At 49.3% G+C, this 27090-nt stretch overlaps 9 protein-coding genes across 9 annotated transcripts, besides 8 other annotated features; 6 read left to right on the top strand and 3 right to left on the bottom strand.

Moving 5' to 3' along the window:
• Nucleotides 1–1077: 1077 nt before the first annotated feature.
• PVX_114020 (histone H3, putative) lies at nucleotides 1078–1888 on the top strand. The gene has a single exon (XM_001616142.1). The coding sequence runs from the start codon at nucleotides 1407–1409 to the stop codon at nucleotides 1815–1817; it is 411 nt and encodes a 136-aa protein (XP_001616192.1). The 5' UTR covers nucleotides 1078–1406; the 3' UTR covers nucleotides 1818–1888.
• A 3454-nt stretch (nucleotides 1889–5342) lies between these two features.
• Nucleotides 5343–7964, top strand: PVX_114025 (hypothetical protein, conserved; the record flags this gene model as incomplete). Its single annotated transcript, XM_001616143.1, has 1 exon — nucleotides 5343–7964. One exon carries the CDS (start codon nucleotides 5343–5345, stop codon nucleotides 7962–7964), a length of 2622 nt encoding a protein of 873 aa, XP_001616193.1.
• An 862-nt stretch (nucleotides 7965–8826) lies between these two features.
• Nucleotides 8827–10449, top strand: PVX_114030 (hypothetical protein, conserved; the record flags this gene model as incomplete). The annotated part of the gene is made up of 1 exon (XM_001616144.1): nucleotides 8827–10449. The coding sequence occupies one exon, from the start codon at nucleotides 8827–8829 to the stop codon at nucleotides 10447–10449; it is 1623 nt and encodes a 540-aa protein (XP_001616194.1).
• Nucleotides 9247–9267: a microsatellite.
• A 295-nt stretch (nucleotides 10450–10744) lies between the features above and the next one.
• PVX_114035 (hypothetical protein, conserved) lies at nucleotides 10745–11857 on the bottom strand. The gene is made up of 2 exons (XM_001616145.1): nucleotides 11608–11857; nucleotides 10745–11370 (listed from the first exon to the last, which is right to left on the bottom strand). Exons 1-2 carry the CDS (start codon nucleotides 11609–11611, stop codon nucleotides 10754–10756), a joined length of 621 nt encoding a protein of 206 aa, XP_001616195.1. The 5' UTR covers nucleotides 11612–11857; the 3' UTR covers nucleotides 10745–10753.
• Nucleotides 11858–12554: 697 nt separating this feature from the next.
• Nucleotides 12555–12577: a microsatellite.
• Nucleotides 12578–14032: 1455 nt separating this feature from the next.
• On the top strand, nucleotides 14033–15639 carry PVX_114040 (60S ribosomal protein L27a, putative). The gene is made up of 3 exons (XM_001616146.1): nucleotides 14033–14373; nucleotides 14755–14929; nucleotides 15092–15639. Exons 2-3 carry the CDS (start codon nucleotides 14765–14767, stop codon nucleotides 15371–15373), a joined length of 447 nt encoding a protein of 148 aa, XP_001616196.1. The 5' UTR covers nucleotides 14033–14373; nucleotides 14755–14764; the 3' UTR covers nucleotides 15374–15639.
• A 509-nt stretch (nucleotides 15640–16148) lies between these two features.
• PVX_114045 (hypothetical protein, conserved) lies at nucleotides 16149–18840 on the bottom strand (the record flags this gene model as incomplete). The annotated part of the gene is made up of 4 exons (XM_001616147.1): nucleotides 16149–16443; nucleotides 16622–16701; nucleotides 16934–17047; nucleotides 17575–18840. 4 exons carry the CDS (start codon nucleotides 18838–18840, stop codon nucleotides 16149–16151), a joined length of 1755 nt encoding a protein of 584 aa, XP_001616197.1.
• Nucleotides 18841–19319: 479 nt separating this feature from the next.
• Nucleotides 19320–19358: a microsatellite.
• Nucleotides 19359–21154: 1796 nt separating this feature from the next.
• Nucleotides 21155–21254: a microsatellite.
• On the top strand, nucleotides 21227–22414 carry PVX_114050 (malate dehydrogenase, putative; the record flags this gene model as incomplete). Its single annotated transcript, XM_001616148.1, has 1 exon — nucleotides 21227–22414. Exon 1 carries the CDS (start codon nucleotides 21473–21475, stop codon nucleotides 22412–22414), a length of 942 nt encoding a protein of 313 aa, XP_001616198.1. The 5' UTR covers nucleotides 21227–21472.
• Nucleotides 22415–22812: 398 nt separating this feature from the next.
• Nucleotides 22813–24669, bottom strand: PVX_114055 (hypothetical protein, conserved; the record flags this gene model as incomplete). Its single annotated transcript, XM_001616149.1, has 8 exons — nucleotides 22813–22903; nucleotides 23090–23168; nucleotides 23280–23329; nucleotides 23454–23566; nucleotides 23758–23845; nucleotides 23994–24040; nucleotides 24161–24269; nucleotides 24425–24669. 8 exons carry the CDS (start codon nucleotides 24667–24669, stop codon nucleotides 22813–22815), a joined length of 822 nt encoding a protein of 273 aa, XP_001616199.1.
• Nucleotides 23327–23367: a microsatellite.
• Nucleotides 24670–25179: 510 nt separating the features above from the next.
• Nucleotides 25180–25310: a microsatellite.
• Nucleotides 25311–25891: 581 nt separating this feature from the next.
• On the top strand, nucleotides 25892–26716 carry PVX_114060 (transport protein particle (TRAPP) component, Bet3, putative; the record flags this gene model as incomplete). Its single annotated transcript, XM_001616150.1, has 1 exon — nucleotides 25892–26716. The coding sequence occupies one exon, from the start codon at nucleotides 25892–25894 to the stop codon at nucleotides 26714–26716; it is 825 nt and encodes a 274-aa protein (XP_001616200.1).
• Nucleotides 26195–26232: a microsatellite.
• Nucleotides 26403–26450: a microsatellite.
• Nucleotides 26717–27090: the final 374 nt, after the last annotated feature.

Below are 27090 nucleotides of genomic sequence, written 5' to 3'. Positions count from 1 at the left end.
AGTTGCGAACGCTGCCCTACTGCGAGCGGACAAGTCGAGGCAAACGCCCGAGGAGTTCCCCCGCGCCGCGCAAGAAATGTTCACCTGTACTGTACGGGTAGGCGTAGTGCCAGTATTAACCTGCTATCCATTTTGCGAGCTGGGCCCAAATGTGGGGGTAAAAAAATACATGCACTTGCGAAAAAGGAGGCTTCCCTCCTGACGGCGGGCGCGGGACACGTACATGAAGTGAGGCGGTAAAACGTCGCCAAGGCAAACGCGTAGTAAAAGAAAGTACCGCGTAACCTCCCGCAGCGTATGGACATGTACTATCATATACGTATGCGCGCGTATGAAAGCACAATTGTGTTTGCCGCGTTTTTCTTTACCCTTTGCCGCGCGGCGGTGAAAATGTCCAAGCGAGCCACGGAGGCGTACAGAAAAATGGTCGCATAAGTACACGTACGTCTGTATGTAGTAAATATACCGTGCGCATACGGGTGGACTGGCCCCTGCCTTTGTCACCCCGCGCGGCAGTGGTGACCCGTCCATCACGTGGGGGAAGTGCTACGTAACACGTGCGTACGTATGTGCTGCGCTGGTTGTGCTGACTTCGTCATGGTGACTGCGCTATGCTGGTCGCGCGGAGCCGCGTGCGAAGTACATGTAAATTATTTTTTAATTGCAAAAAAAGTGATATGATATGATATGCGCAGAAAGGGGTAAATTTTCAAACCAAAAAAAAAAAGCAAAAGCGAAAAATTACGCAATGGAATTGCAAAAATAATCGAAAAAAAATGATTAACAGAAAGAGGCACCCGTTTGTAATGACAAATTAGTTTTTCTTTTTTTTCTTTTTTTTCTTTTTTTCTTTTTTTTTCTTTTTTTTTCTTTTTTTTTCTTTTTTTTATTTTTTCTTCGTTTTTTTTTTCTTTTTTTTTTCTTTTTTTTTTCTTTTTTTTTTCTTTTTTTTTTCTTTTTTTTTTCCCTCTCACAATCTCATTTTTTTTTTTTTCAAACCAATTGAGCGAGAAATATTTTTTGCAGATTTTTATCCTTTTCGTTTTTTCATACTTTGACAAAAAAAAAAAAAAAAATTCCTTTCGTTATTTTATCATTTCGTTATTTTATCATTTCGTTATTTTATCATTTCGCCATTTTGCCTTTTTTTTTTTTTGCTTATTTTTCAAACTTCCTTTTCGTTGCAAATTCCCTGCGATATTGTTTGCATATAAAATAAAATATTTTTTTTTTTTTTTTTTTTACATTCAAGGTTTTTCCCCCACGTATATATTATATATTTAACCCCCCTTTTACGTGGATTACCTTTTCTTCCTTTTTTTCTTCCTTTTTTTCTTCCTTTTTTTCTTCCTTTTTTTCTTCCTTTTTTTTTCCCTTTTTTTTCCCCTTTCCGCCGAACGTTCAAAATGGCCAGGACCAAGCAAACCGCGAGAAAATCCACCGGAGGAAAGGCCCCCAGAAAGCAACTGGCATCCAAGGCAGCGAGAAAGTCCGCGCCAGTCTCGACGGGAATTAAGAAACCCCACAGATATCGCCCAGGAACGGTCGCCCTGAGAGAAATTAGAAAGTTCCAAAAGTCCACCGACCTCCTCATAAGAAAATTGCCCTTCCAAAGACTAGTAAGAGAAATTGCCCAGGAGTACAAAACGGACCTCAGATTTCAATCCCAAGCTGTACTGGCACTGCAGGAGGCGGCCGAGGCCTACTTGGTTGGACTCTTCGAAGACACCAACTTGTGTGCCATTCACGCCAAGAGAGTCACCATCATGCCAAAGGATATACAGCTGGCCAGACGTATTCGTGGAGAAAGATCATAAGCGTGAGGCGTAGCTGAGCGGGGGGAAAAAACAAACCCTCCAACGATGTGCAAGATAAAACAAAAATAAAAAAAAAAACACAAAAAAATGAAAAACACAAAAAAAAATGAAAAATTGCCAAACAGGCCAAAAAAAAATAACAACGAAAAGGAAAGGAAAAAAATGGAAGCATCCAAAGGCAAAGTGAAGAAATGATCCAGTGACGATCTGAATGAATAGATTTTCGCGGCGGCGAGGCGGCGGTGAAGCGGCAGCGAAGCGGCAACCCAGTGGCAGCTGAAGGGGCAACCCACGAGGCAGCTTCCCCCCCTTGGAGGTACTCATGGGAGGGCGCGGCTTCGCCAAGCGTTGCGCAGCGCCGAACGTATGCACTTACATTTGCGTATGTCTCCCACGGGTATGGCAGCGGGGGGGAGGTTTTCCCCTTTGCTCCCCCTCGCGAAGAGCCATCAACTCGCCTGTTCACATGACCGCGTTGCATATGTGTAAGCTCGTATAGCTGGAGGCACGTCAGGCGTGTCGCCCCCCCGTACAGTTGTGCAGTACGTATGTGCCAACTCGTGTGGCCGTGGAGAATTTACCAAACGGTGATGTTTTGAGGAGCATTTTGAAGAGGCGCGTTTGTCTCGGCATCACCCAGAAAGTAAGAGGAAGATCAAATTTGTTCGGAAGTGTAGGAAGAAAAAAGAAGAAGCATACTCATCGCCATCCCTTTCCGAAACACTTTCCGGTTGCCACTTCCCAAGTGGTGGTTTGCCCCATGAGTGTTGACCAGAGAACCAAGTGCGATGAGGAAAGCGGCACAAGATGGGACCCCCACACAGGATAGGCACACGGGTGTATATTACGTATGCCCATATATTTACCTTTATGTGGGTATGCCCCTACACAAATGTACGTGCACACGCTTTGACGGGCACCCATATGAATGGACTTCCTTTGCTCCCTGCGCGACGGAAACGTTCGACGATTCGCAGCTGAGTGGGTTTGCACCCTCTCCTGTGCATTTCTTCCGTTTGGGGGAAGCAGCGGGGGGGGGGAGTAAATTCTCTCCGCCACGAACAGAGGAGGTACATTCAAAGTGGGACCTGGCCAAGTGCAGCCATCCATATGCAGCCAACCAACATGTGTGCAGCCAACGTGTGAAGCTTGCAGTTGACTTGTGAGCCAATTTTTTTTTTTAATCTGCATCTCCCCATCCCCCCTCAGTTTTTATTATTTCCCCCCCCTTATGCAACACCATGTAGCATGCGCGAAATTGTTTGGCCTTTACGTGTGTATGGGCATGTACACATACATCCGTACACACATATGTGGAGCAGGTTCGGGGGAGGAGGAGAGGAAGTGTTCCGGGTGTTCCTGCCCTACGCGAACTTTTTTCTCCTCCACACATACGTGATGATTACAAAATGTAAGTAAAAAGACTTTTTTTTTTTTTTTTTTTTTTTTTTTTTTTTTGAGTTATTTTTCATATTCATTTTTGGTCATATATTTATATAAAAAAAAAAAAATGCAAACGTTTAGGTAAATTTAATAATCATGTGCACATATATCTCTTTACTTTTGTCCTTGTGGCCATGTGGCACCATGTTTGTTGTGCGTGCATGAGTATGGTTTATGTGTATCATGTTATTTAGTTTTCTTTTCTTTCTTTTTTTCTTTTTTTTTTTTAGGCTTCACTAGAAGCTATTCATTTTTTTTTTTCCCTTCACCATCACCACGTGTTGTTCTTACTCTCGCTTTTTTTTTTTTTTTTTTTTTTTTTAAAATTACAAACCGTGCGTTGTGACAGCAATGTAAGCGTTGAAATTCCTGAGTCTTATTATGCTGCTTATGGGGGGGAGGCGAGCTGAGAGTGGGGCACCCACAAAGTTAGAAAGCTCCTTTATGGTTCCTTTTGATTAGCTCCCCTGTGTGCACATGGCACAATGTGGAGGTAGTGGTGTGTGACAGAAGGGGAATACACATGGGTACCCTTTTTTCGCTTCCTTATTTTGAGGGGCTAACGTTCCGCCTGCAAAGCAGCATTGGCGTGCCGTTTTCCGCATGTTCGTCCCGCACACTTTGCACCCTTCGCACACTTCCTACCTCCTCACGCAGGGCTACCTCTGGACCGCGTCCGCAAAAAGGGGACGTGCCCAGTTGACAACCTCCCGTGTGTGCATTAGAACGGTGCTGCCCATTCGGTGAAAGGGAAACCCCCCAGTGGTGTTTTTTTTTTCCTTCCCCCTTCCTTCTTCACTCCTACGTCTGTGCAGCTCCGCCGCGATGGGCATACGTGCTGGTTTGCGGAGGGGCAACCCAGCATGGGCAACTCTCATGCGGAATACGCCCACGTGTGGATTTCCCTACGCGTGGGTGGAGAAATGGCGTCACCCCGTTCGAGCGAGGGGGTATAGCCATGCCTGCCATCGGGAACATTTGCCGAGACTCAGTAGGTTGGAAGGGCATCCTTTTCGTCCCATCTCTCCTTTTCTTTCGCTTCTTCCTCTTCTTTTGCTTCTCACCTTTCTCTCCTTTTTTTTTTCCCCCCCTTTGCCGCAAACATGGTGGGGGTGAACGCCACCTCAATGTAGAGGGGCGTACACTGGGCGAAGGTCAAACTGGAAGGAACCCCCCCCCTCTCTCACATGCATTCCTGCGTCGCTATGGAAGGAGAACAAAGGGGCATACACGATGGGCGTGCCAATTGGGGGGGAATTCCACCCACAGTACAGCGCACCTGGTGTGCACCCCACGTGGACATGCAACCCAGCGGTAGGGAGAAACCACCCCCAAATGCAGTGGCACTTCCCCCTTATGTAAGAAGTGAAAGACGGCCCTGACACTGCAGCAGAGTACGCAGCACTCTAAAAAGTTGTACGCACAGGGGGGCATGCCTCCAAGGCGCCAAACCAAAACAACCGCGAAAGTGGTAGGGCGTGCCTGCAGTGCGAATGCGTCCACGTGCCAGGTGGTGACACACTCGTTCTGTTTAGGAAAAAAAAAAAAAAAAAAAAAAAAAGAAATTCACACACACATGCGCACAGTGCGAAGGAATGCCATGCAGGGCGACGTTATCGCTAACAAGTGCAACAGTTGGCGTTGCAAAAGGGAAAAAAAAATAAAATAAAAAAGCAATTGGTTTACTTCTCCCCTTCGCGATCAGAAAAAAGGGTGTCCTTCTGCCCACGTATGCACATAAACATACGTTTATGTGGTTGTCCCAATTTTTTGCAACTTTTCGCACTTTTTGTCTTTCCCTTTCCGCTGCAACCAGACCGGTGCACGCATCGACGGGGAGGCTTCCACGAGTCGGTCTTCACTTGGCAACCTGTTCGGCCAGCTGTGCCAGACAGGTAATTTTGCACCAACTTTCGCTGCCCTTTCGTGGAATCTCCCACGGGGGTGACTCTCCTACGTGAGGAGGGAGATGTCCCTGCGCACCGGTGAGTGTTAAAAATACTCACACCGCACGCCACACGTCTTACGCCAGCCGCCACACTTCACCCACCCGTGTGGCTGCCCAAAACGTGAGAGGCCACCATGGAGACGAACACCAACGGAAGAAAGCCAATCGAAGAAGTGAGCTCCTCTACGGAGCAACTGGCGAACCAGAAATCGATAGCAAATTTGACATCCGTAGATAACATACAGAATGAGCAAATTAACGTCGACGAAAACAAGTACAATTATTTTAATTACACACAGAGTGAGACCCTCTTGAAGAATCAAATCCACTCGATCGCCAACGTACGCACAGATACACAGGAGAGGAACATCTTCAGCGAGCATAATTTGAACCACCCCTGCATCGACCGCTTTCAGGTTAATTTATCTGGCCAGGACAGGGGGGGTGCCGACGGGGGGGAGGCCGATAACGACTACACAGACGCGGAGGTGCAGATGAGGAACCAACAGGACATTTTAAAAATACTGGAAGATGAGGATGCACACCTGGGGTTGGGGGGCGCTCCCGGGTTGGCAGGCCCCCCTGGGATGGCAGACGCTCCCGGGATGGTAGACCCCCCTCTGATGGCAGACTCCCCTCTGATGGGAGTCCACTCGGGGGAGAGCCTATTAGGAAATGCTGGTGACGCGGAAAACGGGAAGAATGACTCGATGGAAATTGGCGGAGAGGCCCCAAAGGGGGGGCTGCTCAAAGAAGGCGAGGTGAATGAAGACCCCCTGGCTAGGAGCAGCCACCACGAAGTTGCCTGCAGTGGTGAGGAGCACCCAGCGGGGGGAGCACCAACAGCAACCGAAGCGGGAGCAGCAGAGGGAGTAGCAGCTGGAGTAGCAGTGGCAGGGGCAGACCCCACCCAGGGGGACGGCCAACCGCCGAGCCACATCCATGCTCCTGAAGAAAAGGCCGAAATTGATGTAATTCTGAGCAGGTTCAGAGGCAAAGACGGGGGAAAAGACGGGGGAAAGGACAAAAGCGCAGAAAGGTGCAGGAGCAAATACAAGGACAAATTTTTGCGTCTCTTCCGAAAGGCGGCTTGCCCCAATCAAGTGAAGGACCAACCCACGGGCATGAACGAGGTGACCCCCGTTAAGGAAGGCGTGGGGGGGAGGCGCCGTGCCAGCAGCACCGAGGGAAGCAGCGGAGGGCCCTACATCCAACACTACCTCAGTGGGAGCTTCAATGAGTATAACCGCGGCCACTGGAAGGGGGGCTTCCACGAGAGGGGCTTCCAAGTGAGGGACTTCCAACAGGGGAACTTCCATCAGGGCACCCCCAGTGGGGCACACATCCCGATGCAAATCCCAACAGGAGCAATGCAGAGAGGGGTGGAGAACCTCGGGGAGGAACCCCCCTTCGGGAGGAAGAAGCAAAGTAGCGTGGACCCCTTCGAGGGGAAGAAGCAAAGTAGCGTGGCCCCCTTCGAGGGGAAGGAGCAAAGTAGCGTGGCCCCCTTCTGGAGGAAGAGCCAACATGTGGTGCCCCCCCTCCGAGAGAGCCGCACGTGCTCCATCAAGACAGACGACCACCTGACCAGGGGGCTGCCAAATGAGTACACAGCAGGTGCCTATTTGGAGGCACACAAGGGGGGGATAGAGACGCTCGCCGCAATGGGGGCAGTGGGCGCAATGGAGGCAGTGGGGCCATACAGCCCGGGGGAGAGACCCCCCCGGGGAGGGGAACAGAAACTGTCGTGCGAGTCAATCGCTAGAAAGATTTACAGTTTGGAGAAAGTCAAATCGTTCATGTCAAATAACACTTTCTTAAAAGACAAAAAAGATTTGCTGCAGAAGAGGAGACAGCTGTCGAAGGAGGTGAATTTCTTTTGCCGTCACTACAACGTGCTGATGTGTTTCTTCCTCTACATAATCTGCTTCGCCTTCGTTACGGCATCTATTTGCTACGACTCATGGAAGGTGCACCAAATGGAGCTAAAGTCTAAAAGCACCCAGAAGGCGGTGCACATAGATATCGGTGCAACGACCATTAGGCGTGTAGAAAAGGTTTCAAAACAAAACGGTGATGTAACTCTATCGATTGACAAGGAGCAAACCATGGAGTCGTTAATAGCCAACGAAATCTGCAAGCCAGTCACGAAGGAAGAATTAGAAAAACTCCTAACCTTTTTGGCATCTAACAATATGCTAAGGGATGAACAGAACCCGGTGGATCCCACAAAAGGGGAGCTAACTGATGAATTCCTCGTAGATGCACTGAAAAACCCCGCACATGTAGGGCTTCTAAACGATCAGAAGTTGGTCTTAACAAGGAAGCATATCTTCGGGCCTACGATCTACAACCTAGAGTGCAAATTCTTAGCCAAGATAAAGAAGGCAGGTACTTACCATACGATTCTTCTTTACGCAATATTAATTTTTTTATTAATTCCGATTTGCCTCCTCTTCCACATTCTTCTGAACTACAAAAAGGGGAAGAACGTCCTACTGGTCAAATACATTTCCTTCCTGTTTGTTAACGTGGCTCTCATCACGATGATCTCTTCCCTCTTCTCCGTCAACCGAGCGTATAACATCCCCTTGTGCGTCATGCATGATGGTAGCTCGGACATCTGCGAGGATGGCACCTCCATCCACTTGATGCGCTCTTCCATCATCTTGCTAATCTTTTCCAACCTCTTCTTCTGCAAGTTTGTGCACTTCGTCCGCAAGGAGGGCGCCAGCCCCTCGGGTTCTATAGTCTGACCTCCAATTGAGCTGCTCCCCATTTGTGCCCCTTTCTTTTTGGCGACCTACTCATGGGGGGAGCTCCCACGGCGGGGAAGTCCTCTCCCCTGTGTAGCGGTGCTGACCCTCCCCCAAACAACTCATTAACTTTTTCCCCCCTCCTGCTGACCTACGTGTGCACGTTTGAACCCTATACAAAACGCTACACTTCGCTGGGGAGGTAAAACGCAAATTGATGGCATCCCCCGAATGGGACTTCCCCAAGTGGCGACCGGCCAACCTGCCGCTGCACAGTCGCTGGTGCGCTAACCCGTGGTCGACCCCTGCAGCGCGTTCAAGGGGCATTTCCCCGCTTCCAAGCCGCACCATTTTTCGCCCCATTTTTGGGCTTTTTTTTGGGGGGGATCCCTCCTTCAACGGAGCATATGATAAGTAGCAATGAGCAATTCGGTTAACGGCTAGGTTGTCGGCTGCTCAACCGTTCGGTCGAAACTCCCAGCGGGCAGCTCCCTTCACCCGCCACGATGAGGAAGCTCACCTTTGTAGGCCACCCCCTTGTGTGAGATCCTGCCCATTTAGCTAGCAACCCCCACAGCACACCCCCTGGTCGTTCTCCCAGGGGGAGACCTTTCCAGCGCGGAGGACAACCATGAGGGTCCCTCTCCCCCCGGGGCCACCCCACCTGCTGCGGTGGCGGCGATGGGCTAACAGAGTAGCGGCGGTGAGGACTCTCGCCACAACACATTTCCACCCCTACAGGAGGGTCACCACTTTGCAGAGGGAGCAGAGGGCCAATCGGTGGGAAACCGAACTGCGGGAAACCATCCAACGCGTGGACCAAATTTTGAGGGAAAACAATTTCGAGGTGTACATACAGGGCATGGGCGATGGGGGGGTCGCCCAAGCAGCGGCGAAGGAGGTAGACGCGTATAAACTGCTTCACCTACTAAACAGGATTCTCCTTCTGAGCAGAGAGGCCGAGGGGTCCTCCGAAGCGGAGACGACCATATGGGAGTGTCCCACCTTTTTAAGCCTCCTCGGTTTCATCAAGTTAAAAATGCCGTCGTTTAACATCCACGAGATGTTCCTCTTGGCCTTGTGTTTCTCCAAAATACAGTTCATGCCTCAGATGCTAATGGAACCTTTTCTGCTGACTGTACAGGAGGGACCCTACCTGCAAGGCTTCCTCGAAGCAGACGTGAATAAGTTTTTCCAATTTTTTTTTATTGTTTCTAGTATTAAGAATGTGCGTGTGGGGGAGAAGGCGGACGCGCTGTTCGGGACCTTTGCGGGTAATTTCGTGCAGGTCGTTTGGGACTTCCTCGCCGGGGTGAGCGGGCACGTACCCTGCCGCCAATCCCGCTTAAGTGGCCGCTTACCCCTGGACTGCTGCCACCTCCTGTGCGTCGCCCTGCACAACGCGCGCGTGCGGAACGCCCCCCTCATGCACCGAGTGGCCACCGAACTTGTAGACCACCTAAACGACCACCACCGCCTCGACAAGCAAGACCAAGTAGATGTAGCGAAGAAGCTCATTAACATCTACCTTGCCTATGCCTCTCTACGCTGCGAAAATTACCACCTCTATGAAAAGCTCAACACGTTTATATATAACCTCGTGGAGGACCTACCCTTGGCTAGCTGCCTAACTCTCTTGCTCTCCATAGCGACCCTGAAGGAACAAAGCGGTTTTAACTTCCCCCTATGTTTGCTCTCATCCTTGGAGAAGCGCTTCTCTGCCAAATTTTACTCCCTAGATGTGAAGGACCTGCTCCTACTCATTTACCTATTAACCTACCTTAACCTTCACGTGGCAAACACAGATGCTTACGTGTGCATGCTGGATCACCTCTTCCTCTTCCACAAATTTGAAGCATCGCTGGAAGAGGAACGGGTTAAGCTCTTTCAGATTTACGTGAGCTTGCGGCAGTCCTTCCAGAGCGGCATGTTGGGAGGACTGGACCCCGAGGGAGCAACTCATACGAGCGGCAGCTGCCATGAAGTAGACCTACACGAGTCATCCCAGCGTGCGTGTCGAGATAAGCTGCAACACGTCTTGCGGAAGGTACAAGCCAATATGCAGGTGGAGCATGAGCAGAACCCGCCAGAGTACGCACAAGAGTTAGATGAAGAAGTGAATAACCTCTACGCACTGCTACACCAGATGAGGGGACACCCCTTCTTCATAAACAATTTGAGGAAGAACCAAGTGGTCCTTGGCTACTACCTCAGTCATATCAGCTTCGATCTTGAGCAAGAGGAGAACCCAAAAGGGGAGTCTCAAAAAATTGCCATCCTGTTTGACGCGGATAGAAGCCATTTCAGCGATAACTCCTTTGACATTTACTTTAACATGAAGAGGAACCACCTGGCCAAGTTAAATATAAAGTGCCTCTCGATTAAGCTCCACCAGTGGAGGGAGCTTTCTCCCGAGGAGCGGAGGCGGTTCATTGGGGTGGAGCTAACACGGATGTACCTCCCCAGGGCGACTTCTTCCGCGTAGCAGGTGTGAGTAGCGTTTCGCCACTGTGCAGTTTTTTTTTTTTTTTTTTTTTTTTTGTTACCCTGTGGTTCTCACCCGATCAGTCACGCTGCGCTCTCTAGCAAATGAACCAAATTGCACATTAATTTATCATCTTTTAATTAGTTTTTTTTTTTTTACAAAAAGGTTAGGGGGGAGGGGAAAAAGGGGCATACGTAAGAGGGGCATACGTAAAAGGGGTAGACATAGGACCGCCAGTGGGCAGAAGCGTAACCGCGTAACGGCGTAACGGCGAAACCGCGTAACCGCCGCTGGAAGCGCCTCGCTAGTACTCCTCGGCGAAGTCCTCCGCGTCCTCATTCTCGTAGTCCTCCTCGTCGTAGGACAAGTCGCCATAAATCATGTCCACCTCATCCTTATAATTCTTCAGAGCGTTCCTCACCTCATTGGGCTTCTTTTTATTTATGAGTGCATACCTTTTCTTCTTCTCCCTCTTTTCGATGAGCTCTTGCATCTTGCGGTTGATGCTTTGCAGCTCCTTATCTTCCAGCTTCACCTCGCACGCAGGGAGGATAATGGAAAGCAGCCTTTCTATGGCCACACTCTTCGCTTTACTTTCGTGTATTCTCGCTGCCAAAATTTCTCCCAGAGTCTCACAGTCCTTTATAGAATTCAGCGGGGTGCTCTCCAACGTTATAATTTTTTCTTGCTGCTTACTCTTAGCTGGGGCATCACCTTGTTCATTTTTTTTTTTTTTTTTTTTCTCCTCCTCATCATCATCGTCCATCCCTAGGAAGTCTGCTATATCGTCTACGTTGTTTTGCAAAATTTTTTTCTTCAGCGCTTCATCCTTCCCCGTTGAGTCGAGGTTAAAGTCTTCTCTTTTCTCCTCCTCGTCGTTCAGCCACTCCGTCCAGTCGTCCACCTCGCTGTTGGCTTTATCTGCGCGGGGGGGGTAGAAGTGATGATTAGAAGTGATGATTAGAAGTGATGATTCGAAGTGATGATTAGAAGCGATGAGCAGAAGCGGGGGTGTATACACGCATGTGCAGAGGTGTTTTAGGCCTCCCTTATGTGACTAGCGACGGGAGAGTGTGTCCACATAGCTGCTCCACCAAGGGGGAGAGACCCCAGATTCATCGCCTCTCTACGGTCATTTTCCCTCGGCGCTCAACTTACCCATTGCGAACGCCACACGGGGGGGGAGCTTCAGAGGAAAATGGAACCTGCGCTGCGGCGGCGAGCGCGGTTACCGCGGAAGAAGAATGGAGCGGTGAAGCGGCGGAGAGGGGGAGCCGTGTAGTAGTGCAGCAGTGTAGCAGTGTGGCGGTAGAGTAGTGGAACGGTGGGGGGAGAAATCGCCAGGTCAGCCAAAACTGGCAAGTGCGAAGCGTGTACAACGAACCTTTGTCGTAGCTTCCCTTTTTTCAAAAAAAAAAAAAAAAGAAAAAAAAAAAAATTATTACTACTACCGTCACTGTTACTAGGGTTGGCAATCGTTCGGGCAACTCGAAACTTGTTGCGGTTACATAAACTTATCAAATGATGGTGCCGAGAAAGTGATAAGCGAAGAGAAAAAAAAAAAAGATCGGCAATTTCCGACCGCCCCTTTGCTCATATACAGAGGCACCCATGCGGAAGCGCTTACACTAAGAAATGACCAAAACGGGTTATTGGAGGAGTTTTTTTTTTCTCTTCTTCTTCCTCCTATTTGTGTAATAGCGCCAGAATTTGTTATAGGGTGGAAGGCGATGCATGCCCCCGAAGCATCACCAAATGGATGCGTTGGATGGGCGCGCTGCGCGTGACACAACAGAGTGGTGGTGCGGGTGTACCAGCAGGCGTACGTTCAGGGGGGTATGCAGCCCCTCCCCCATGGATGCCATGCGTACCATACGTATATCCCTTCCTCCCATGCATGCAATCGCAAGGGGCAGGAAAACAAAACAGAAAAAATAAACAAAAAGAAACACCCCATGGAATGTTACAAAAGTGCGCATACAAGTTGGCGGATGGGACAAAGGGGTGAGGGGGGGGGGGGGGGGAAGAAACGAACATTACCACTTTGCACGGAGGAAGCTTTCCCACTTTTCATATTTCTTTCTAGTGCAAATATGGACGGGTCATTCCTTTTGTGTGCGGAATGGTTCTTTTTTTTTTTTTTTTTTCTTCCCCTGTGAAGGGCTGTTCTTTGCCCATTCTGGCAGCTACTCACCGTTACGAAAAAATATTTTACTTATGGTGGGAGGAATAGACACCTCCTCACCTTTTGCCGAAAAGCAGCGCTTGAAAAAGGAGGTGAAGAGGGCGTTGTCAGAATGGAACAACCTTCTGCAGTGCGAAATAAAAAAAAAAAAAAAAATTAACATGGCAAAGCACACCCAAGCAATATATCCATCCGATTTACCTCAAAAAAGAGTGACCATTTCGCGATTTTTTTTTGCCTCCCCCGAAAAGGTAGACATGACCCCCCTCTTTATAAATCCCAAGTGACGTTGCCATCTTCGCGCTCTCATCAAAAGGTGCACATCACGAGGAATTCCTTTTGCCATTCGGGCTATACGTCTCATAATGGCAAGGTTAAGCATCGCCGCTGAAATGGGCATCTGGATTCGCGAAATGTGTGAAGTTCGTCCGACCTTCCCAAGCATTTTATATGCATGAATATGCAGGGGAAGGAAACATCCGGAGCAGCGGCAGGCACATGTTTGTCGCCCAAATGTTCACCACGGCGGTGGGCATACACAATGTTTGGGTGGTTGGTTTATCCGCACCATTCAAGGGCATGTGAAAATTCTGCACGTTGCTTGCAATCATATGATGCTTTCCCATTCTCGTTCGGCGACATATACACGGGGTTGCGCCACGAACATTGTTAGGGGCGTCTCACCCTCCCTCATGTTTTAAAAAGGTGAACAAGTGTGTGGTATGCAAGTGGGGCTATTTCGTATGGGGGGAAAACTCACCAAATGGAATTTTTTTTTTTTTTTTTTTTTTTTTTTTTTGCTGACCTGTTCAGGTAATTTTTTCCAAACAGCTACAACATTTGGGGGGAACAAATACGTTCGCCCCTTGTGTTTGCGAACAACGGAGGGTTGTTCATTTGGATTTTTTCCAAACTGGAATTGTCATGTCATTTATGTGTACAGAGTGGCCTACGTAGGGGGGTTGGAAGCGGCACTACTTTTTTTTGCATAAACATCTTTTTAAGAAATCCTTTTGGGGGGAAAAAAAATGGAAGCATAGGAAACGCTTGTGCGGGGGGAGGGCATAACGGAATAATTTATCTTAACAAGTGTTGCCTGTTCGTTTTTTTTTTTTTTTTTTAAGAGGAACCCTTTTTTTGCATTAGTTAGGGGTGGCCGTCGAGTTTGTTTTTTCTCCCCACGAGGAATGCTTCCCTTTATTTACCTCTTCACCTCCTCAGTGAATAAGTGCGCAGTGATATTTTTTGGGATTTACCCCTTACGGCACCATTTTACGGGGCGTGCCCGCAGGGGGCGAGAAAAATGGCCCGCCGAGCAGAAGCCCCCTCCCATTCTGCCGCGCAGAAGCCCCCTCCCATTCTGCCGCGCAGAAGCATACGCGCAAGCATACACCAGGTGGGGGGAAGCGGGAAGCGAGAAGTGGGAAGCGGCTTGCCAAAGTGCGACGAACTGCAGGAATGTAAAAAAAAAAAATAAATAAAACAGATAACATATAGCAGAAAACATATAACATATAACAGATGACAGTAAATCCCAACGGCTAGCGGAAAAAAATAAACTCAACAACTGCAGGAATTCCCATCCCACTTCGCAGCAGCTAAAAAGAATAGCAAACGCTTGGGGAAAAAGAACTTCTTGTAAGAAAAATTATTTGCGTAGCATATAAATCTCCCTTGCGAGGAACGCGAAAAAACGCAGAAAAACACAAAAGAGTGAAACAACCAACGGAACGTAAGAGGTAAGTTGTTGTGCCCTCGCCAAGGGAACAATAACGAGAGCGACGTTTCGCAGTCGGCTGAGGGGGAGAGGCGCGCGAAGCGGCCCATATTGAAAGTATGCCCAACGGGAAAAGAGAGGGGCCTCAAATGGGAAGCAAGCATTCCGCATTGCAAAGAAAAAAATAATAATAAAAAAAAACTCCAAAGAAAAATGCGTATAAAAAGAGAGGCCACCACAGAGCAAATAGCGGTAGGGGGAACACTCCTGGGCCGAATAGTTTAACAAACATGATGGATGCCATGGGACGAGGAAGCCCCTCCCCCCACGCGAAAAAAAATAGAAGAAGCACCCCTATTTTAACTCCTTCCCCTTTTTTCCCCTTTTTTCATCCCCCGAGCAGTTAGCACAAAATGGCGACGAGATTCAAGAAGAACAGGAAAAAGAGAGGACACGTGTCCGCCGGTCATGGTCGTATTGGCAAGCACAGAAAGCACCCCGGTGGAAGGGGAAAGGCTGGTGGTATGCACCACATGAGGATCAACTTTGACAAGTACCACCCGGGTTACTTCGGAAAGGTGAGCGGCTCGAGTGCGCTAGATGCGAGTGTGTTAATATGCTAGTGTGCTATAGTGCTACTGTGCTAGTGTGTTAATATGCTTGTGTGATCGCTTGATCGTCTCCTCTCCTGCTGGCGCACCGCTTTACAATGTGTGCGCCACCCCTTTCTTCCCCCCCAGGTCGGTATGAGACACTTCAACCTCCTCAAAAACCGAAAGTTCTGCCCCACCATCAACGTGGACAAGCTGTGGGGGCTCCTACCAGAGGAAAAGAAAAAAGAATTTTTCGAAAATAAAAACATTGCCCCTGTGATAGACGTGACCAGAAAGGGCTTCTTCAAGGTCCTCGGAAATGGAAAGCTCAAACACGCCCAGCCCATTGTCGTCAAGGCTAGGTACTTTTCCTCAGTGGCCGAGAAGAAAATTAAGGCAGTAGGGGGCCAGTGCATTCTGGTGGCTTGAGCGGCGCAAAGGGGAAAAGGAAATGAAAAGAGAGGAAGGCGGATAGAGAACGGAAAGAAGGCAACATAAAATGGAAAATCACCCCTAACACTGCTAACACCATCGCCAGTGTTTTTATTTTTTATTTTTCGCCTTTTTCAACGCGAAGTACATCCCAGTGTGCATGCCTTCTCACGTTTCATGTGGCCTGCCGAGCGCAGGAGCAACTCCGAACGGACCGACAAATGCGTAGAAACGAAACGCTCTTAAAAATGCCATAAAATTTAAAAAAAAAAAAAAAAAAAAAATACGCGTCAAATTTGAAGCGAAAATGTGAATCGAACCCCGTAGGAGCGGGCGATTAGGCAAAATGGGAAAACCCACAAACTGGTCAACAAAGGAGGGGAGGAGAGTACATACAAATGAGAATGCAGGGCGTATCCCCGCGATATGCACCCAGGAGGAGGGAAAACCCAACATGTCCTCTGCTCACATGCGAAAATGCGTAAGCAGGAGAGGTGACTCGTCTTCCTTCTTTTGGTGTACCTCTCTCCATCTGTGCCATCCGAAAGGCGGTTCAACGATGGTGAAACAAATCTGCGAATGAAATGAAAAGGCTGGTTTGCGAAATACCGTAAAGACGTCAAATCTGACGTGGCTGTAATCCGACGTGGCTGAAATCCGACGTGGCTGTGTGGTTGGAGAGAGAGACCCACACTCTTTTCGATTGCCTTGCTCGTTTGTGTGTGGCCCATCCTGAGTAGTTGCTTTTTTTCCTACCCACATGCAGAGCGACTCATTTAAATCTTTTTTCATTTCTTGTGGGGACCTTGCCAGCACTTCTCGACGCAGCGTTGCTTTCTAGATCGGCATCTAACTGCCCGTCCAACTCGCTGTCCGAGTCAACGGCCCGACCCACGCCTGGGCCCACCCTCGGGTTGGCTTTCCCCCGTTGGTTTAGAATCCCTCGAAAGGTGGCCGGCATAAACACCGAAAGGAGGCCGCTCTTCTCAGGCACGAAAAATAGGAGCAGGGCTAGCACGCTGGCCACTAGAATTGGGTAAAGCAGTCCACTCCGTGCGTAAAGGTCTCTGCGGGGTGAGCAAACGGGTGAAGTGTAAATGGACGGGAGTGCAAATGGGTGGGAATGCAAATGGGTGGGAATGCAACGTGAGGGTGTCGAGGGACGCTCCTGCGCGCTGTCAAGAGACCCCCGTCGGAGCTTCTGACTCGCAACCGCAAATTTAAAACGCGGCCCGTTAGTATCACCCGATGGAGATGAGGTTCTTCAGAGCCAAGTCGTAAAAGGCGAATGCGTATGGCTGCTTTGCGTACGCGGGGAAGAATTTCTGCAGGCAGGGGGGGGAAACACAAATGAGGAACATTAGTGGGGGGCAATCCGTATGGCATAATCAGCATGGCGCAATCCGCTTGGTGTGTGCCCCTTTCATGTGTGCCCCCTTCATGTGCCACAATTTGGCGCTCAACCGCTTCAGCAGCAACGGCGAGGCGGTGAAAGAAGGTCCACTTCTAGCTCGCCCGGGAAGCCGCTCTTCTTGCCGCTCTCCTTGCCGCTCCTACCAGGGAGATTAGGGCCACCCCGGTCGACAGGAACATGAGGAGACACGTGTTCAGCAGGAGGGTGTCCAGGTGGGTGCGCTTCCTCTCCAGGGCCAGAAGATGTCCCAGCTTCAGCTTAAAAAAGGTGGGGAAATGACACATTGGCGTATGACTCATGGGGGGAGGGTGGCACGGCGCACGGGGCATGGAGCGCCATCGAGGCAATCGCATCAATCACCATAGAGGTAGTGGCCTCACTGGCCATCCCAGCATGCATCACCCACACAGCTGCGCAGAATGAAAAGAGCCCACCTCCCCTCTGCGCGCATAACCCAATCGCGCAACTCGCTCACCTTGTGGCAGATGAAGGAAATGCCGGAAAAGGCGCAAACGAGAAGGTAGGACGTCACCAGGGGGTAGATCAGCAGCGAAAGGGAAAGAGAATACTTCCGTGTAAGGAGCTGCAAAGTGGTGGTAATGAGAAGGGGTGGGGATAAAAAAAAAAAAAAAAAAATTAGTCACACTTTACGGTTCATTATAAGAGGGGGTTTTCCCGAATAGTGGCAACGGGTCTTCCCCCCCGTACGGATGAAATTATTTTGGAGAACTTCCATAGATGAAAATCCGTTTGTATGAGCCCCCCTCTCCCCCCAAGCACGTACCTGCTGGGCAGCGTCCCAGTGGAGAAGCCAGTCGCGCAGCAACTTGCCCCGTCTGGCAGCTCCCCTCAGGATGCACAAGCAGATGTGAGCAATGATGGTTATACTAGCGAGTAAAGAAGAAAACCCCAGGAGGAAGAGACCAACAGAGGACACCACACTCCTCTGCTTGTTGTGACGGTGCACCGATCTTTCATAGTGCACCTCTAGCCTGTGCACCATGTTGTTAAGGATTCTTTTTTCTCGTCTGTACTGTATGCTTTGCAAAAAGGAAATGAAAAAATTTGACTTCTGTGCTTCCTCTCTGTTGCGCTCCACCTCTTGGGTGATCTGTATAAGCTCTTCTGCCTTTGTGTTGATGCGCGTGAGCTCGCGCTTGAACAGGGCTTCCCTCCGTTCGTCCGCCCCACGATTCGCTTCGACCACGTTGCCAGTGTTGCTAGCGATGGCCGCGTTGGCTGCTTGATTGGCCTCGCCCCCCCCACAGAGACTCACCGCGGAGGAGAGTAAACCAAGCGGAAGGGAGACCAGTCCGACGCCCCCGTAGATGGCGAAGACGATAGAGCCCATCAGCGAGACGCACATCACCACGTAGTCATTAAAATTAATTGTATAGTCAATCCGGATGTTTTCCTCCCCCACGTTTTGGCAATTTTCTTTAGTCCTCAAATTTAAGGAGAGTAATTTCCTTCTGTTCGTTTCCGCTAAGTAGGGGTACCACAGTGCACAGCCATCCGCATTTAAAGACAAGCTGATTTTGCGAAAGTGCTGGTAGGTGAAAAGAAAAAGGCAGTACAAAAACGAAATGGAGAGTACCCATATGGGGAGAACCTTTTTACAAATGGTACTTCCCGTTTGAGTGCACATCTTGCTGAAGTAACTCCTCCAGTGAGTGTTTGCCTGTTTGCCTAATCGATTTGCACGCTCTTCTTTGGTGTAGACCTCTCCTGCTTGTGAGTAGATCACTGCTAAACATGGCATTATGATGATTACGTAGGTGCCTAAAATGGCGTACATTGTTTTGCAGAGCTGCCTCCGGCTGAAATGCTCCTTCACTTTGGGAAAGGAGTCCACTTGGGCCCCTGCTGGCACGAGGATTATCATCCCCATGCATTGTATGTACCCCAGGATGATGAAGACCTTTATAGTTGTGTTTACCAAGCTGCTTCTCTCGTCTTTGTGGCCGTATGTCCTTAGCAAGCTCCACCCCACCGCCCCCGCGGCGGCCACGTACCCGGCGAGCGCGGCCAGCAGGGCATACCCGTTCATCTTGCGGGGGGGGCGGCACAGAACTGCAGCACGGGGTGGCGGCTTCCGATACGCCCCTTCCCACACGCTCCTATGGATATGCGCGCCGACGCAGGCGTAAGTAGCGAAATTGGGGTGGCTCCAAGGGGGGGGGTGAACTTCTCGCTGGCCCCCTTTGTCGGCATGCCCAGAGGCGAATCGCCTCCGACTCGGTTTGCATCTGTTGGAAATTGACCGCCCCTAAGTGATTCGCTATAAATGGATCGCTTCAACTGACTGGGTATAAATGTGCCGCTACAAATGTGCTGCTTTAATTGGTTGGCTTCCCTCCGCCAGAGTTTTTTTCCCCTTTCTCCGAAGCAGCAAATGAGGGGATGCCAAATTGCAAATCGCAAAAGTGGCGAAAAACTGACGCATATTTCGACGTAAAACGCAACTCCAGAGGGAATCTCAGGTGGAAAAAAAAAAATTCAAAGTTCGACGAGGGAGATGCTCATCTTACCTTCCGCCAATTTGCGGATGTTCAACAGGTAGAATTATTCGGTTGATTTTTTTTTTTTTTTTTTTTTTTTCAGCTAGCCATTTTATTTAAAAAAAAAAAAAAAAAAAAAAAAATTGCCACGCAAAGCCATCATGTCCAGCAGAACGCAGCGTAGACGAAGACACAGACCGAACAGAAGTAGAACCTCTGCTCTACTCCTTTCGTCGCCAAGTTGAATTTTCTAACCAGTTTGATGATGCACTCTGGGAAAAGAAAAAAAATAAATAAAAAATGAAGTAAAATAAAATAATGAAAAGTAAAAAATACCGTTACCTTGAACACACCTGTAAGGCGTGTGGATGGAGGCCCCCCTCTCCACTTCGCAAAACGGTGACCCTTTTTTTTTTTTTCATCCCTTTTACCATTTCATTAGTCCACTTCTAAGCTTAACCCGTTAGGATGCGACATTTTTATTGTGTCAAGCAGCTGAGGATGATCCGTTTTATGCGCCCTGCGGTTGTATTAGAACCACTGGGCGGAGTATCCTTGGGGGGAGGGGGCAATCTCGAAAGGGAAATTCGTTCCCCCCCGCTGTCCCCCTACATGCTACATTTTGCTTTGATGGAAAAATGGAAAAATGAAAAAAAAATGATCGCATGGGTATTCTAAAAGGGGTGATCATGCAGGAAGCGCGCAAGATAAGTCGTTTGTTGTTTTGTTGTTTTTTTGTTTTTTATTTTTTATTTTTTATTTTCCAACATTTTCTACGAATACGCGGCCACTTTTTGCGTGAAGGCGACCCCCCTTGGCAAGTGCTCCCACGCTCGTTAAACACTTCAAAGGAGCATAAAGTGGAAAGTTTTTTTTCTGTTCATTTTTTATTCGCCGGCTTGAGCACATTTCTGCCTTCCCCTACATACGCAATTGCGCGGGCAATTTATTTCCCCCTTTTTCCCCCCCACCCCGTCACCATGTGTTTATTTATAGGCACCTCCCCCTTCGAAGGTGCTTTCCAAACTGGAGATTTGTTCCCCTTCTCTGGGAAGGAAAATAAAAATTTGTAGATGAACATGTGTAAGTGTTCCTATACATTCCCCATTGTATGTCCCCCGTGGAGGCAGGGAAAACGTAAAAATTGTGCAATCTGTGGAAAATTATTCTTAAATGAAGAAAAAAAAAAAAAAAATGACCACCCAGGTTACATAGGCATGCGTTCAAGTTTGCTTCTTTTTTTTTTTTTTTTTTAAGTGCACAAATGTGCTGCTATATTATCCACCCCTGCTGGCAATTTTATCACCTCTACTTTGACTCCGCTTTGACTAATTACCAGAAGGTGACAGGTACACGTACGTAAAATAAACTGGCACGGTGGGGTGGAGGGCTGGCACATTTCCTCTTCAAAGGCCGCGATTGTGGTCGCTGGTCGGCCTAGCGGAGTAGGTGTGTTTTAAAAAATGATGGTGGAAATAAAAAATACCCGGCGAAAGGGAAGAGCCCCCCCTGCAAAATGACCTCGTCACGCGAAGAACATATCACGCAAGGAACTTATCACGCAAAGAACTTGTCACACAAAAAAACCTGTCACACAAAAAAACCTGCCACACAAAAAAACCTGTCACACAAAAAACCTGTCACACAAAAAACCTGTCACACAAAAAACCTGTCACACAAAAAAACCTGTCACGCGAAACAACCTCGCCACGCGAAATAACACTGTCGAGTGAAAAAACACATTTCAGCGCTTGCCACCCCCCCCTCGCATTTCCGCGCCAAAGCTGGAAGGAGCCACATCCTCAAACCACACAGCCGTGCGGAGGTAGGAAAGGAACAAAAAAAAAAAAAAAAAAAAAATACCAAAAGTGCCTTGCTTGTTCAGGCGAATTGTGCTCTGCACACGCGCGTATATAATATCGTACACGAAAGTGCGGGGACAGTTCGACGCGTCGCGCGACGGTGTGCAGAAGGGCACCACGAAGAGGAAGCAGTTGCAAAGGGGGGAATTTATTGGGATTTTTTTTTTTAACCATCCCTCCGATTTGGCTTTCCCCAAATAGGCGCACATTTCTCTCTGCACACAACATATATACCGCGCTGCGGCGCTCCATCACCGCGTTACCTCACACACACGCTCCTTAACAGCTTTACTTCCCACTTCACTGCCAACCGGAGAAGATGCCGAAAATTTCGATGGTGGGCAGCGGGCAGATTGGAGCCATCGTGGGCCAACTGATTTTGATGGAAAACATAGGAGACATCGTTCTGTACGACGTCATGCAAGGAGTACCCCAGGGGAAGAGCCTCGATTTGAAGCACTTCAGCACCATCGTGGGAGTGAATAAAAACATACTGGGTACCAACAACGTGCAGGATATCAAAGACTCCGATGTGATTGTCATAACGGCAGGTGTGCAAAGGAAAGAAGGCATGACGAGAGAAGATCTAATAGGAATAAATGGAAAAATTATGAAGAGTGTTGCCGAGTCGGTGAAGGTACACAGCCCAAATGCCTTCGTCATATGTGTTAGTAACCCCCTTGACATTATGGTGAATGTATTTCAAAAATACAGTGGACTTCCTCATGAACAGATTTGCGGAATGGCTGGTATTTTGGATACCTCTCGTTTTAGAACTCTCTTAGCAGAAAAGCTAAAAGTGGCTCCGCAGAACGTCAGTCAGGTGTTGTTGGGAGGACATGGAGATCTGATGGTCCCTCTGGAAAGGTACTGCTCCATTTCAGGTATCCCCCTATCCGAATTTGTAAAAAAGAACCTCATATCGAAGGAAGAAATTAATGAAATTGTTAAGCAGACGAGAGATATGGGTTCCCAAATTATTAAACTCGCTAAATCGTCTGCCACCTTTGCTCCTGCTGCTGCCATTGTGAAGATGATCAAATCGTTTTTGTTCAATGAGAGTCAGCTGTACACTTGTGCCGTTTACCTGAATGGCCTCTACAACTGCTCCGACTTGTATGTGGGGACCACGGCCATTATCAACAGCAGCGGTGCCAAGCCAATCGAGTTCGCGCTCACGCAGGAGGAGCAGCAGCTTTACGACAAGTCCATCGCCTTCGTGCGCGAGCACACGCAGAAGGCCTTCGCGCTCATCAACTGAGGGGGGTTAGCGGCGGATTGGAGGTGCTTCGTGTGCTAACGTCTACATGTGTAGACCGAAGCGCCTTCATAGCAAGCGACGCAGCTGGAAATTGCACCCCTTCGTCGGATGCGATAAGCAATACGCTGTGTGTTTACGTCATTTTTGCCCCCCTTTGATCTGCTAGTTTTTTTCCTTTTTTTTTTTTTTTCGCATATCGCGTTCACGTCATGGTAACAGAAAAAAAAAAAAAAAAAAACACAAAAAACGACACAAAACGGTGGACCACGCGGGGAAGAAAAAAAAAACACCTCGCGTGAAGGCGCCTTTGAAAATGAACGATACGAAAGAGAGACGAGCGTGATGCACACGTAGCTGCAACAAATGGATGTGTGGCGTGCGGGTCTCCCGCCCCACGCCTAACACTTGGCCACGATCAAACTGATGAGGGTTGAACTCAGAAGCAGAATCAGCAAAACGGCGAGGGTAAGCTTCACCTTCTTCTCCTGCCTGTAAAACGTGGGCCGCACAATTGGGTAGTCATCATTAAAGCGGGTAATCAGCTTCATTCGTTGCTCCCAGCAGGTGGGGCAGCTGCGCATTTCGCAGCCATGTGCTCGGCTTACACAGCTAACTCAGCTGGCACAACTGACCCAGCCGACCGCGGCGCCCCGCGTTGGCCACTCCTCCGCTTACCCGTGGAAGGTGTCCTTTTTGGTGAGGTACGGGTAGCAGAAGCCGCCGAAAATCCCCCCCAGGTTCCCCACGATGTTTCCTGCAAATCGGGCGGTGCGAAGTAAAAATGACACCGCAAAATGGTGGGAAAAAAAAAAACTTGTTAAAACCCCAAGGGACAATGCGCGCACACCTCTCTCCTTGGCCTTACCATTAAAGGGAAACATCGATATGGTCAAATAGAGGGACAGCACTGCAAACCTGCGGAGTTAAAATGGAAGGGCGCACACCTCAGGGGTTGAGCTAGCCAAAATGTGAGCAGCACAAGACTGCTAGTGAGCTTCTTGCCGGGAGAAACTGCCATAGACACGCACAGCACACTTACACGTAGTTCCCGATGACGCTCCACCTGTCCGTCAGCTGCTTGTACCGCTCAACGATTTCCTGCAGAAAGAGGCCCATGAATCCGGACAAGATTGTGCTGATGCCCATGTAGGCCTGAAGAAAAAAAAAAATAAAATAAAATAAAAAAAAAAAAAATAAAATAAAAGAGGGGGAAGTAATAAAAATTCAAGACGCACAAATGAGCACTTCCCTCTGAAGGGAACTCCTCCTGTTGGAAGATTAAAACGGGAAAAGGGAATATCCTCTCCCGTTCGCAGCAGTGACCGAACTGCGTCTCATCTTACGTCGCCACAATTGGAAGTTGCGCAGAGGAGGAAGTTCCCACACAGGGCACTTAGAAGCATTATCGTAATGTATCGAGCCTTCCCGTAGCTGCAAAGGGGGGGGGAGTGAGAAGGGCAAAATGGGAGAAGTCGTGTCACGCACAAACTGGTGGATGACACTCCACAGTGCTGCGTCTTTGCATCAACAGTGCTGCGTCTTTGCACAAACAGTGCCGCTCCTTTACGCCCGTCTGTACCTCTTCTCGACGATGATCCCGATGTTCATGAAATAGTAGGCATTAATCTGTAACGGGGTGGGGAAGAAGAGAAAATAAAATCTGCCTCACCTCTGCGATCTCTCTCAAGTGCAGATGCGCCGTCAAGTCCGCGGGGTCTTCTCAACCGGGCGCGCCTTTCTGCTCACTATTAAGTTCCAAACGCTGGCGTGGAAAAAAGTGGCCGTCAACAGTTTGTAGTACTGGTGGTTGTTCGTGACGGAGTTCCTGCTCATGCCAGATCGCTTCAGCACAGTTCTGCAGGTGGGGGAATGGGGGGGGTCGCTCAATCGCATGGGGGCAATCAAGCAAAGGCAATCACGTGCGAAGAAGCTAGCCAAAACAGGAAGTCACTCTCCGGCACGGGGCTACCCCTCAGCAGCCTCGCTCCCCAAGGAGCGGCCTCTCCTTACTCGCTCAGGTAGAGCGGCGCCTGCCTGTCAAAGTTGCACACGTTCAAAATGAAGAAGGTAACAAATAGGAGCACGAAAAAGGCAGTCGTGATGCTCTTCACAGTAAAGGACGGAAACAAAATCTGAATGAACGTGATGTCCTTCTTAAACGTCTTGTTAAAGCACCGAGTGTATTTACACGTCAGCATGTTGCCATCTCTTGACTTGCTAGCCTTGGAGTTATTGGCGTTTGAGAAGAAGTTCATTTTGTTCTATTGGCTCAATCGGGTAATCTAATGCACATGCTTTCTCGAGACGACTCGGGGGTCTCCTACGTCAGGGGGGCACAGCGGAGGGGCAGCGGAGCAGCAGCAGGGAAGCACCTCACGATAGCACAGCTGCGGTGGTAGTGGCTCACGCGGCTCAGGTAGTAATAAAAAAATGGGCCAACTTCTCACGGGGTGGTTTTATTCATCCGCAGGAGGATAACGGCCTGCATCTACATTCTTCCTTATATGCGTACGCTTGGGATTAGTCTCTTCTCCTTTCGCGCTCATCAGCTTGCAAACAGAAGCCAGCAGGGTGATGGTTTCTCATCTACTTTTGGGCTTCGCCTAAACTGCGCAGTTGCGCTGTACACGAGGGGCGTTCCTAAGTGGGAATCTCTCACGCGTCAGCCTCCACGTCAACGTGGCATCGCTGCTGGGTCAACGTGGCATCGCTGCTGGGTCAACGTGGCATCGCTGCTGGGTCAACGTGGCATCGCTGCTGGGTCAACGTAGCATCGCTCCGCGTCACTTCTGCATCCCGCTAGTGCACCACTTTTTCCTGCGCCCTCCAGGAAAGAGGCACCCCCGGAATGGCATGCCCTCTGCTCGTCATTATTGTAAACTAAGGCGCAAACGTGTAAAGGAAAAATATGCACAAGTCAGTTTTTTTTTTTTTTTTTTTTTTTTCCCCTTCCCCGTACGCTACAAACGCGGTGTTAACTTCGCTTGTGATTATTACCACAACGCAGCGGCCTACAAATACGAATGCGCGAAGGTGGTCCGCTTGGTGGGGAACAAATTTCATCACGTCACGGATTAACCAGCAGAGGGGAACTCCCTCGAAGAGGTCCTTCCCACTTCGTCGCTTCGAAAGAGAGGACAGGGACACCGAAGTGAAATATGTGAAGAAGAAAAAAAAAAGTTATGAACAGGTCAGGTCATTTTTGGAAAGGAAAAAAAATCGAGCTGTCGTTAATAAGCACGGACGTGCGGGTCCCCCTCCGATGAAGGTTAAGCGATGTGCAGGTTGACGTGTCCTCCGCATAGTGTACCTCCTACCTCTACGTGGGCCAAGTTGCTACGCGTGCTCCCCTAACACCAATGTGGGATGTGCAGTGTGCCCTCCCCTTTTTTGCAAAACATGCCGTTCGGGCCAGCCCAGCCACGTGCACCTCCCTATGAACGAAAAAAAAAAGTGTAAACCCACCAGAGAGGAACGATGAGTGAGGGGATGCTATCCAAGTCGACCCTCCTACTGTTGATATACGAAATTGTAAAAGTGAATGATGAGATTTTGCAGAACAGCGAGATTGCGTTGGGCAGTGAGTTCGAGTTGAGGAGCGATGCCTCTGACGGTGAGGATGTCGGGGGGGGGGCAACGGAAAAGAGGTTACCCCACGGGGAGGAGCAGCTTCTGGGGGAAGCGGTGGGAATCCCCACGCGGCAGGAGGGGGCTATTAGCGGTGGGGTGAGCAATGGTGCACTTCTTGACGACGCGAATGGAAACCTGCTTGGAGATTGCGCCGCCCCCCCCAGCGCGCTTGAGCCAAATGGCGCGGGCAAGGACAGCTCCACGCACCCACCCCGTAGCGCCAAAGAAAAACAGCTAGCCAACGTTTTATCTGGCAAGCTAAAAGGCATGGGCAAACACATCGGCAGGAAGCTCATCGAGAGAGTACTCATTTACAAAAACGATTTCAGTGACCCTAAGGACATCGCTAAACTGATCGGAAAAGACGTTTGGGCAGTTCTCTTCAACAAAAGTGCAGATAAAATACAGGCCTATAAAAAAGGAGTCTATGTGCTTACGGACAGCAACATGGGCTCTTACCTAAGCCACTTGCTTCTCGACAACGAAACGAAACAGAAGTCAAATTTTACGCACCACGTGCTCGTACTCATTGTCGGCATCATTAAGGGCATTCTGGCGCGGTTCCGCATGAAGGGCTCCGTCACCTACACCCTGGACTACCCCACGTGTAGGGCACTGGAGGGAGAGAGAGAGAGCCCCCGGCGGCTAGCCGTGCGAGGGGCGTTAGCTTAAGCCAACTGCAAAGAGGCAGACGCAGAAGAAGCAAATGCGCCTCCACTTCGTACGCTTCTTACACTTCGTAAACTTCTTCCTTCACCCCGTAGGCTCCTTCCAAATAAATATAGCTGACGACTAGCAAGGCCGTTTCCACCCCACCCGTAGAAGCGCCAAGTAGCGTGCCAGATGGGGTTACGCCTACCCTGTGGAGGGCTCATAAATGGGTAGCCCTATGCTATTCGCGTAGCCGCGCGGGGTCCCCTCCTTCTCTCGCTTCGCAAAGCGCGAACTTGCGCGTAATGCCTTTCCCATGTACACCACACTCGTTATATTTGCCTCTAACCCGTTGCGGTGGGGAGGCCTGCTAACACCTTGTCTACCCTGTCTAC

This window comes from Plasmodium vivax, chromosome 11 (assembly GCF_000002415.2).
Source record: "Plasmodium vivax chromosome 11, whole genome shotgun sequence".
Lineage (NCBI taxonomy): Eukaryota > Apicomplexa > Aconoidasida > Haemosporida > Plasmodiidae > Plasmodium > Plasmodium vivax.
Note: the sequence above shows the minus strand (reverse complement) of the source record. Positions and strands in the feature narration are given on the sequence as shown.